The 12162-nt window shown below is 37.9% G+C and overlaps 1 protein-coding gene across 1 annotated transcript; it reads left to right on the top strand.

Moving 5' to 3' along the window:
- Positions 1-1747: 1747 nt before the first annotated feature.
- LOC149239337 (uncharacterized) lies at positions 1748-5196 on the top strand. Its single transcript, XM_089369834.1, has 5 exons — positions 1748-3220; positions 3275-3709; positions 4082-4540; positions 4634-4995; positions 5091-5196. The coding sequence occupies exons 1-5, from the start codon at positions 1748-1750 to the stop codon at positions 5194-5196; spliced, it is 2835 nt and encodes a 944-aa protein (XP_089225960.1).
- The last annotated feature ends 6966 nt before the right edge of the window (positions 5197-12162 follow it).

Here is a 12162-nt window from a genome sequence, read left to right as displayed (position 1 = left end):
AATAAGCCGAGAGCAGTGCCATGGAAAACAATACAATGGGAAACTATAGATTTCTTAACTCAGAAAAACCGTAATCAAGAACTTATTATAACTGTGATGCAAATGAACAAAGGAAAAGACAACAGTGTATATAGGAGCTCATTATAAGCTTATTAACCCTTGGCATGGAAATGTAAGTGAACTGGTATTAACCGGAATTAATTCAGAGACGTATATATATTTAAAAATAAAGTAGATAAGGAAACCCTTAATCGCAGCCGCAGACATATAATATGTGATACTGTGAAACCATGAATAGCCGCTACCTAGCACGATAACAGTATGAGAATATTATAACTAAAACAAGCCGAAGCCATTCACCAGTGACGGAGTTGAACATTAAATAGAACAGAGTTATCATTATAAAGCTCAGTCAGAAACAGTGACCTTTAGAAACCAGGTCGGCCAAAAACAATCACATCTTCAAATACGATGGATGATGTTGAATTTATACAGATGTATAATCTGTTCGTAAATGTCAAAAGCATAGAATAGATCTAGATCTGATAAAACTATAGAATACGGAGTTTGAACAGAATTTAACAGTTAATAGAACATAAGCGTCGAGGCCATATCCTAGGCACAGCTGGAACGGCCATTCCAGAAAGGCCGCCATGCATAGCTGCATAAAGGTTTGGTCCAGAAGCAACCTGAGACACAGGTGGAGAACGGGTCGTCTCAGTCATGATACAACCCTGAATCGCACTCAATACAAACAATAGAAACCCTGGAGGAAACGACTTACCTGGAACTGCCTTGGAACCGAAACCCTTCAGCGGTTGAAGCAAATGAGCTGCGGCATGACCTAGCAAACGTTCAAACAAACCCTGATTGATTAGTATTCATTCAGTGAGTCATAAACTAGTTATGGTAGTGCAGAAACGGGACACAATGAGACATAACCAGCAGTAAAATGAGATAGGGAGGCGCGGCAAACCTGGAGGAGGCAGAGGAGTGACGATCTGGAGCAGAACAAAGAGCTTGGAAGTTGCAGCGTAACTCAGCGGAGGAGGTCGATGACTGGTAGGTGAACAAATGAGTCATAAACGGAGACCCTTGAACTTTTATACACAAGACCAAACCCTAAGTAAGGCAGGACCGTCCGATGGAGCCGAGTGATCCCTATCGTCGATTTTGGGCGGGAGGCCGAGCGTAAATCCCGGGGTTGGTCAACCCTCTTAGACCACATGGCCTTCACGTGATGAGGGGCCATTTGGCTACGGTAGCAGTGAGCTGGCGTGCTTACTCTGCCATTTGGCAGTAAACACCAATTGAATGTCGTCAACTCACAAGTGCCAATATATATATCATCAATAAAGGATTTGCAGCACGTATAGTTTGAGCTTTAAACACCTTATGTATATCCGTGGTGTCAAAGTATTGAACCATAAACCATTACAACTTACACCAACCCTTATGTGATCATGTGGTAGATGGATTATACGATAAGTGAATATTAAATATAAGATTGCAAGTGTAAAGTTAACCATATCATAAATTTTTTTTTATGGCTGTAATTTTGGTTTATAGAAGGGAGTGTGACAATGTGGTATCAGAGCCAAGTTCCAAAACTGAGACCTCTGGAACAGCAATGGGAACAGAAAGAACAATTATCTTATACATGTATACAGTACAATGTCATTAATCATGTTTTTTGTGTAACCAGGAATATATTGAGACATTCAACAGCTGACAGTTATACAGTAAGATGGAGGAAATGCCGGGAGCTGGCGGCATCCCACCAGATAATACAGGACTGTGGGTTCAGCTTGGTGCTGAGACACGCAGTACTAATCAGGCAATACTTCAAACAGTTCAAGAACTGAAGGGTGAGATGGCACGCTTGCGAGAAGACAATGCACGATTAACCATGGAACAAGAAAGAATATTGAAGAGCCTATCTGAAAAACAAAATCCACCCTTACCCAGTCCTAGTGCAGAGCAACGAAGGGGCACTGAGGAACGGAACTATGCTCCTGAGTTTTCAGAAGAACATGAAGACCATTCTGACAATGTACAAGAGCAGCAGGCTACCAAGAGACAGAAAACGGAATTACAGGGTGAATTTCGTAAAATCAAGCCCCCGCTTTTCGATGGAGAGCAGGAGGAAGCGGCGGAAGCATGGCTGATCAACATTAATAAATATTTTCAATTGTATGAATATGATCAAAATCTGAAGGCACGTTTGGCCATATTCCAGTTGCAGGGCAAAGCCACCCTGTGGTGGGAAGAGATTAAAATTGTGAAGGGTGTAACTGAGCAGAGCATAACCTGGGAAAAATTTCAGAAATATTTTAAGGAGAGGTATTTAACTGAGCGCTTTTATGATGAGAAGGCGCGAGAATTTCATGATTTACGACTAGGACAACAATCCATGGATGAATTCATAAATCGCTTTACTTCGCTATTGCGTTATGTGCCCTACATAAAAGAGGAGAAGGCCAAGGTGCAGAGGTTTGTGAGTAGTTTGCCAGCTTATATAAGAGAACGAATTGAGTTTGATAACCCCCGAACCATGGATGAGGCAATTAGGAAGGCCAGAATTTGCTACCAGCAGAACAAACAAAAGGGAGAAATTCCAAGCAGGAAATGGAATGAGAGAAAAGGTAGCAGAAATGTCGGAAGCAACAAAGGCAGCCGCGGAAATGGTGGCAAAGGGGTTGGAAAAGGGCAGTTGAACAGAAGCACAAGTAAGGGTACTTTCCGTCCTAAGCCAAACGAGAGCAGGATGAGTGAGCTCCCTGCTAAATCAGAGGTTGAAGGAACCAGACCTCCAGTTCAATGTTGGGTATGCGAGGGACCGCACTATGCTAGGAACTGCCCACAGCGAAAAAGAACAGATCAGATATCCCAAGTCCATGAAGCTTCCACTGTAGGGGATGTGGCACGCAGCGTACCGAGGATCAATGCAGCATTGGAGGACCGACAGGCAGAATATCAACCTTCCATGGTGGAATTCGAAGGTAAGATTTCAACCCTTGCTGTAGCTGTACTTATTGATCCAGGAGCTACTCTAAGTTATGTTAGTCCAAAAGTAGTGGAACATTGTAAGTTACCATCAGAAAAATTCAAAAACCCATGGCTAGTCCAGTTAGCTACGGGAGCCAAAAGGCGAGTTCTAGCGAAAGTTAATAACTGCGCTTTCAGTATAGCTGGACAGCCTGTGACAGCAGACTTGAATGTACTTCCATTGGGCTCCTATGACATTCTTATTGGCATGGATTGGCTGGAAAAGCACTGGTCACTGGTGAATTGCAAGACCAAGACCATATACTATAAAGATGATGTGGGACAGCAGCAGGAATTACAGGGAATTAAACATCCTGTTCAGATCCGACCTATCACTGCAACTCAGCTGGCCAAATGTGTAAGAAAGAAATGCCAGATTTACGCCGTACAGGTTGGTTATGTGAACCAGAAAGATAAGATGTCTGCATTAAATGACATACCAGTGGTGCAGGAATTCACAGATGTTTTTCCTGAAGATATCCCGGGTCTGCCCCCAAGAAGAGACATAGATTTCACTATTGAATTGATACCAGGGGCAGCCCCAGTATCAAGGGCACCATATCGGATGAGCATACCAGAGTTAACGGAATTAAAGATGCAGCTCCAGGAATTGCTGGATAAACAGTACATTCGACCTAGTGTGTCACCTTGGGGGGCTCCAGTATTGTTTGTGAAGAAGAAGGATGGGACCCTTCGCATGTGCATAGATTACCGACAGCTGAACAAGCTCACGGTCAAAAACAAGTACCCTCTACCCAGAATAGACGAACTCTTTGATCAGGTGAAAGGAGCAAAGTTGTTCTCCAAAATTGATCTGCGATCTGGTTATCATCAGATCAGGATCAAGGATGAGGACATCGCCAAAACTGCGTTCCGAACACGCTACGGGCACTACGAATTCGTAGTGCTACCTTTCGGTTTAACCAATGCACCTGCCACTTTCATGTGCATGATGAATAGCGTGTTTCACCAGTTTTTGGACAAGTTTGTGCTGATATTTATCGATGACATATTGATATATTCTCGTTCCCAGCGAGAACATGAGGAGCACCTTAGATTGGTGTTGCAAACTCTCCGGGAGCATCAGCTTTATGCTAAATTTAGCAAATGTGATTTCTTTAAAGAGGAAATTCAGTATTTGGGGCATGTAATTACAAATGAGGGAATTGCGGTTGACCCCGAGAAGATAAAATCGATTATGGAATGGCCTACGCCCAAGGATGTTTCGGACATCAGGTCTTTCATGGGGCTAGCTGGCTATTACAGGAGATTTGTGGAGGGCTTTTCAAGAATAGCCTACCCTATTACCTCATTGCAAAAGAAAGGAAGGGCATTTAAGTGGACAGCAGAGTGCCAGCAGAGTTTCGACCGCTTGAAACACCTACTCACCACCGCACCCATCTTAAGAATCGCAGATCCTAATAAGGAATACGTGGTATGCACCGATGCAAGCAAAGAGGGCGTGGGGGGAGTATTAATGCAGGAAGGTAAGGTAATTGCATATGAATCAAGGAAATTGAAGGAACACGAGCAGAGATACTCTGCCTACGACTTGGAATTAACTGCCGTAATTCATGCACTTAAGATGTGGCGACATTACCTTCTCGGAAAGAAATTTCTGCTGTTAACTGACCATCATAGTTTAACGCATTACTTCAATCAACCCACTTTGAATGCGAGACAAGGCCGTTGGGCAGATTTTCTCAGTGGATTTGATTTCGAAATAAAACATTTAAAGGGCAAGGAAAATCGGGTGGCAGATGCCTTAAGTCGGAAAGTTCATTGTTTGTGTGAACTTTCAGCCAGCCGGTGGCGGAGTTCGTTAGTAGAACAAATAAAAATAGCAGCGGACAGCGATTCAGCATATCAGCAGCTGAAGCAGCAGATACAGCAGTCTGACCATGGACAGTTACAGCAAGAGTACACACTGGATAATATTGGATTGCTGTATTTCAATAAGAAAATGTATGTACCTAATTCCGATGATCTTAAGAAGCTGATCCTAGACGAATTTCACACCAGTCATTATGCTGGTCATCCAGGATACCAAAAGATGATTACAGCACTCAGGAAAGAGTATTACTGGCCAAGGATGAAGAGGCAAGTGGTGGAATATTTGGCAAAATGCCTGGAATGTCAGCAAATTAAGGCTGAACACCAACATCCAGCAGGACTGTTACAGCCTTTGCCTATTCCGGAATGGAAATGGGAAACCATCTCCATGGATTTTATAACCGGGTTACCACGGACAAAGAAGGGTAATGATTCTATTATGGTCGTAGTTGATAAACTAAGTAAAGCAGCACACTTTATACCTGTGCAGTCTACTTACAAGGCGGTACAAATTGCACATCTCTTTATGCAGAATGTGTTCCGCTTGCATGGAATGCCAAAGGTAATCATATCGGACCGTGATGTGAAGTTCACATCTATTTTCTGGAAAACATTGTTTGCTGAGTTGGGTACCCAGCTGAATTTCAGCACAGCTTACCACCCGCAAACGGATGGCCAAACGGAGCGAGTCAATCAGGTATTGGAAGATATGTTAAGGGCAAATGTGATGCTCAAGCCTAATCAGTGGGAAGAGTATTTGCATTTAGTGGAATTTGCCTATAATAACGGGTATCATACCTCCACCCAGTTAAGTCCCTTTGAGGTTTTGTATGGGCGAAAGTGCCGCACACCCTCAAGTTGGAGTGGGCTAGAGGATAAATTGAGTTTGGGTCCGGAAATGTTAAAAGACATGGAAGAGATGGTAAAGAAAGTGCGAGCAAACTTAAAGATTGCACAAGACAGACAGAAACGTTTCGCAGATAGGAAAAGAAGATTTGCAGAATATAAAGTGGGTGACCATGTGTTTGTAAGGATTCAAACCAGAAGGAGCACACTGCAGTGGAGCGGGTGCGCCAAGCTGGCTCCCCGATATTTTGGACCATTTCAGATTCTAGCTAGGGTGGGGCCGGTGGCTTACCAACTTGCTTTACCCAGTCACATTAAGATTCACAATGTGTTTCATGTTTCTGTCCTAAAGAAATATGTGTATGACCCTAGACATGTCATCCAATGGCAAGATGTACGGGTAAGAATTGGCTCGATTGGTTTGATTATACAACCAAACTTAATGGAAATTGACTAAGTGCTGGTTGTTTGCAGGTCGAACCGGAAGGCGGGGTCCTAGTCGAACCACAGAGCATTCTCGACCGGAGAGAAGTGCGGCTGCGGAAACGGGTTATTACCCAAATTAAGGTGCTGTGGCAGCATTATAGTCCTGAGGAGGCTACATGGGAAGATGAGGAACTTTTCAGAAAAGCCTATCCTAATTTTTTTAATGAGAATGGACATCGGGACGACGTCCAATCCCAGGGGGGGCAGATGTAATAACCCTGGTAACTTGTAATTTCCGGTAAATGCTGTGGTAAAAACAATATGGGTGATAACTTGTTTTTAAAAGACATTATTATTTGTTAAAAGAAAATGCAATGAATTATTTTACACATGTGTTGAATGAAATGCTGGCAGCCTCCAAAAGAGGCTTTTCTATTAAAAGAAATTAATCAGTTAAGAAACTGAAAAAGAAAGACAACTGCCTCTCACCCTGAAGAGGGGGGGGAAGGAAAACCTCTGGGCTGTTTGGGAACAGGCAGAGGAGAGATTACAGAGAGGAGTTGCAGAGTGAAAGAAAACGGGTTATGTCTGGTTGTGATCAGATGACCCAGCACCGTGGTGCTTAAGTCTTGTTGAGGGCTGCAGGCCTGCAAGACGGCTAGGGGGGAGAATCCAGCGTAGTGGATCTCAAGGTTGGGCGGTTAAGAGTGAAAACTCTACAGGTGACTACTGAAAACAAAGCACCCCTGTGATCGAGCACCAGGTACGCTTCTTTAACTTTAGTTAAGAAAGGTTCAGGTATTGAAGTACTCAGTTATATCTTTACTTAAAAGGTTGCTGTGTTCGATGTTTAGAGTAAAATTATTGTTATTAAATAGACAGAATGAAACTGTGACATAGACATTCAGGTGGAATACTACTATCAAACTTACACAGGAATTCTGTATTAACAGAAAGACCAATTTCTTTGATAGCTTATCCAGGAAGATAATTGGTCTTACCTTGTAAAGACCTGAGTAGTTAAAGGAAGCCGAGTTGGCAGTTAACCCTAGGGGGTTTAGGTAATCCGACACAGAAATAAGTCTCTTGTAAACATTAAACCGAGAAGTATAACCTTGTTCGGTATACATTTCCTCAACAGAGTAAATAAAGGGAGACAGAACTCTAAAGAAAGAACTTACGTATGTGTCCAAACCAGTTTCGCAAGTATTTGTAAAAATATGATAATATACACGGAATAACAATTTAATACCTTCAACTACTTTCCAGTTATGTGTGTAATGACTACTGACAGGTGATAAGACGGATGCAAAGGGATACATTCATCAAACCCTAGTTACAGAAATGAAAATAAGAGTAAATGTATATTACAATCGAGAAGTTAAATATAATGCCGAAAAGTAAATACCAGGAATCAAGTAAAAGCGTGAACCAGGCATATGAATACAGTACATGTAGTAACGTATGGTGAGACTGTGTGCGAAAAGGGATAGACTGTACATTCATGGAATGAATGTAAATCTATCCTCTCGCTGTGTAGAGTCAATAAGCCGAGAGCAGTGCCATGGAAAACAATACAATGGGAAACTATAGATTTCTTAACTCAGAAAAACCGTAATCAAGAACTTATTATAACTGTGATGCAAATGAACAAAGGAAAAGACAACAGTGTATATAGGAGCTCATTATAAGCTTATTAACCCTTGGCATGGAAATGTAAGTGAACTGGTATTAACCGGAATTAATTCAGAGACGTATATATATTTAAAAATAAAGTAGATAAGGAAACCCTTAATCGCAGCCGCAGACATATAATATGTGATACTGTGAAACCATGAATAGCCGCTACCTGGCACGATAACAGTATGAGAATATTATAACTAAAAACAAGCCGAAGCCATTCACCAGTGACGGAGTTGAACATTAAATAGAACAGAGTTATCATTATAAAGCTCAGTCAGAAACAGTGACCTTTAGAAACCAGGTCGGCCAAAAACAATCACATCTTCAAATACGATGGATGATGTTGAATTTATACAGATGTATAATCTGTTCGTAAATGTCAAAAGCATAGAATAGATCTAGATCTGATAAAACTACAGAATACAGAGTTTGAACAGAATTTAACAGTTAATAGAACATAAGCGTCGAGGCCATAACCTAGGCACAGCTGGAACGGCCATTCCAGAAAGGCCGCCATGCATAGCTGCATAAAGGTTTGGTCCAGAAGCAACCTGAGACACAGGTGGAGAATGGGCCGTCTCAGTCATGATACAACCCTGAATCGCACTCAATACAAACAATAGAAACCCTGGAGGAAACGACTTACCTGGAACTGCCTTGGAACCGAAACCCTTCAGCGGTTGAAGCAAATGAGCTGCGGCATGAGGCGGAACCTAGCAAACGTTCAAACAAACCCTGATTGATTAGTATTCATTCAGTGAGTCATAAACTAGTTATGGTAGTGCAGAAACGGGACACAATGAGACATAACCAGCAGTAAAATGAGATAGGGAGGCGCGGCAAACCTGGAGGAGGCAGAGGAGTGACGATCTGGAGCAGAACAAAGAGCCTGGAAGTTGCAGCGTAACTCAGCGGAGGAGGTCGATGACTGGTAGGTGAACAAATGAGTCATAAACGGAGACCCTTGAACTTTTATACACAAGACCAAACCCTAAGTAAGGCAGGACCGTCCGATGGAGCCGAGTGATCCCTATCGTCGATTTTGGGCGGGAGGCCGAGCGTAAATCCCGGGGTTGGTCAACCCTCTTAGACCACATGGCCTTCACGTGATGAGGGGCCATTTGGCTACGGTAGCAGTGAGCTGGCGTGCTTACTCTGCCATTTGGCAGTAAACACCAATTGAATGCCGTCAACTCACAAGTGCCAATATATATATCATTAATAAAGGATTTGCAGCACGTATAGTTTGAGCTTTAAACACCTTATGTATATCCGTGGTGTCAAAGTATTGAACCATAAACCATTACAACTTACACCAACCCTTATGTGATCATGTGGTAGATGGATTATACGATAAGTGAATATTAAATATAAGATTGCAAGTGTAAAGTTAACCATATCATAAATTTTTTTTATGGCTGTAATTTTGGTTTATAGAAGGGAGTGTGACAGAATTTCAAATTAAAATTCAATTGGGGAAGGGAACTTAATTTTAAAAGACCTAATGGATTTATATGTATATATAAAAAGTAGAAAGTAAAACTTTTAACGGTAACAAGAATTCTTCATATGTGCACTGTATTTACTTTCATAAAGAAAGATATCACCCTCCATTCATATTATAACGAATATATTGTGACGCAAGTGCATCAAGTAATCAACACTATCTAAGTGAATGGTATTATAATTTATTGTCACTCTTGGGATTTATTATTTAAAAATGTTATATATATATATATATATATATATATATATATATATAAGGATGAGTATATTTTAAAATTGTTTATATTTGGTTAAGAGTTTGTCTGGGTTAGAGATAAAAAATAGGGTAATGGTTTAAGATGTACACTTATTATATATATATATATATAAAAGGATGAGTATATTTTAAAATTGTTTATGTTTGGTTAAGAGTTTGTCTAGGTTAGAGATAAAAAAATAGGGTAATGGTTTAAGATGTACACTTATTTTATATGAGTGAAAATTTGTCTTTTTATTGACTATTAAATAACATAATTTTCTTTGAATAATAATAATAAGTTAATGTACATTAACCAATAACAACTCATAATAATTGTCCCACCACTACTTTAACAATTAAATTATAATAAACTTTTTCACTATCTAAAAAACTAAAAATTATATATATATTTACATGATTTTATTGAAGTAGGGTCAAGAATTTAAAAAAAAATTATTAACTTTTCTAAATACTATCTAAAATTACAAACTTCTTTTCATTTTAAAATAATGTAAAATGTGCATTGTATTTCTTTTTAACACCCTAGACTCCAACATATTATAATGGAATATATTATGATGCAAGCCATCAAATAATCACAATTATCCATATTTACATGATTTTATTGAAGTAGTGTCAATAGATTAAAAAAAAGTTATTAACTTTTCTAAATACTATCTAAAATTACAAACTTCTTTTCATTTTAAAATAATCTAAAATGTGCATTGTATTTCTTTTTAACACCCTAGACTCCAACGTATTATAATGAAATATATTATGATGCAAGGCATCAAATAAGCACAACTATCCAAGTGGATGGTATTAATATTTATTATTTTAGTATAATATGTGTTTAATTTTATTATTTGAAAAAATGTTAGTTATTTATATATAGTTAGTAGTGTTATATATTTTCTGAAGGTTTTTTATTTCAATTTAAAGTGGATGATGATCTCTTGATTTTTTTTTGTTTTTTAATTAACCGTCTAGATTGATTTTCAAGGGAATATGGTCAGCATATGCTTAGTCTTAATGCTTATCAATAGTTGTAGTGTGTTATAAAGTTTGTTGGGTTGCATTGACTTTCAATAAATTAAAAAAAATAGATTAGTGCCACATGGTTCCCCACCCACCAATTTCTTAGGGATTTGAGATTATTCCAATTTTAATAAGTTCATATTCTAATTAGATGGAGGAATTAATATATAAGAAAAATTTATTTAGCAAAATGGTCCATTTTCCAATAAGATGTGTAATTCAGTTTTTTTTCTGGCTCATTGCCTACCAATTTCCTAGGGATTTGATATTATTCCAATTCTAATTAGATGGGGAAATGAATATATAGGAAAATTTTATTTATCAAAAATGGTCTATTTTACAATAAAATGTGTAATTCGTTTTTTTCTCGAGTTAAAGTTGACCCATAACTTTTTTATACATGATTAATAAGTAAATGTGTACATTAGTAATGCATCGTTAGTGTTGCAGTGATTTTTTATTCCGTTATATTTATAAATCATTCCGGTATATCAACCACAATAATATTTTTAATGTAGTTGCACCGGTGTTTAAAAGATTGAGTTACATTTAGTTAAGAGTTTGTTTTTCTTGAAGGTAAAGAAAAAAGTTAATAGCTAAATATCTAGACTCATAAGGTAGTAGAGAAAGCGTGTCAATTAATGTGGTTTTCTTTAAATAACAATAATAATACATTATTATAATAATTAATAATGACTATCCCTTCTAGTAATTTAATAATTAAATTATAATAAATTTATATATATATAATTAAAATTAGATATTAATATACTATATATGATTTTATTGAAACAATCCTAACCACAATTATTTAAAAATAAATAAATACTCTTTTCTAAATACTATATAAAATTACAAACTCTTGAAATAAAATTTGAAATTTCTTTTAATTAAATAAAGTATTTACGTATTAAATTAGAGTTGGAAACACAGTCAAACAATATAATTGTATCCTTTGAAACCCACCAAATAATTTTGTCAAATAAAATAACATTTTTTAAATAACCATGATAAATTTACCCACCAACTCATTTTTTATATAAAATTATTTTTTTAAATAATCGTTATAAATCACCAACTTATCAAGCTTCACCACATACAAAAATATCTACATTTGTATTAAAATATAGGTAATTACAGGTCACTACCCGATTCGCTTAAATTCGCGGCTGTTTATAAGCATTCCACTAACCCTAATGCTATGCATGTATTATAAATTGCACAATGTCTATTGATCGAAATTACAGAAATGTTCCATTTTATGATTAAAAGAAATAAAAAGTAAGCATGGTACTACTTCGGTTGTCGTCTATGGGTGTGAAATTTGGGGAGTAGCAGGTCAGATAATAAATGTTGACAGGGATAAACAATTCAAAAATACTTAATCACTAGTAATTTTAAAGTTAAATTTATTGTTTGATATTTTAAAGTTAAATTTATTGTTTGATATGAGATTTTGCTGTCCGATGCTAGTTTGTTTTAGTTGGAAGTTTTTTAATCATTTATTTGTCAATGCATTTAAAAAAGGTGGATGGTATGGATGA

This window comes from Pinus tabuliformis, chromosome 8 (genome assembly GCF_031772625.1).
Source record: "Pinus tabuliformis cultivar Carrire ecotype Pingquan chromosome 8, CPIR1, whole genome shotgun sequence".
NCBI lineage: Eukaryota > Viridiplantae > Streptophyta > Pinopsida > Pinales > Pinaceae > Pinus > Pinus tabuliformis.
This window is presented reverse-complemented; position numbering and strand designations above follow the sequence as displayed.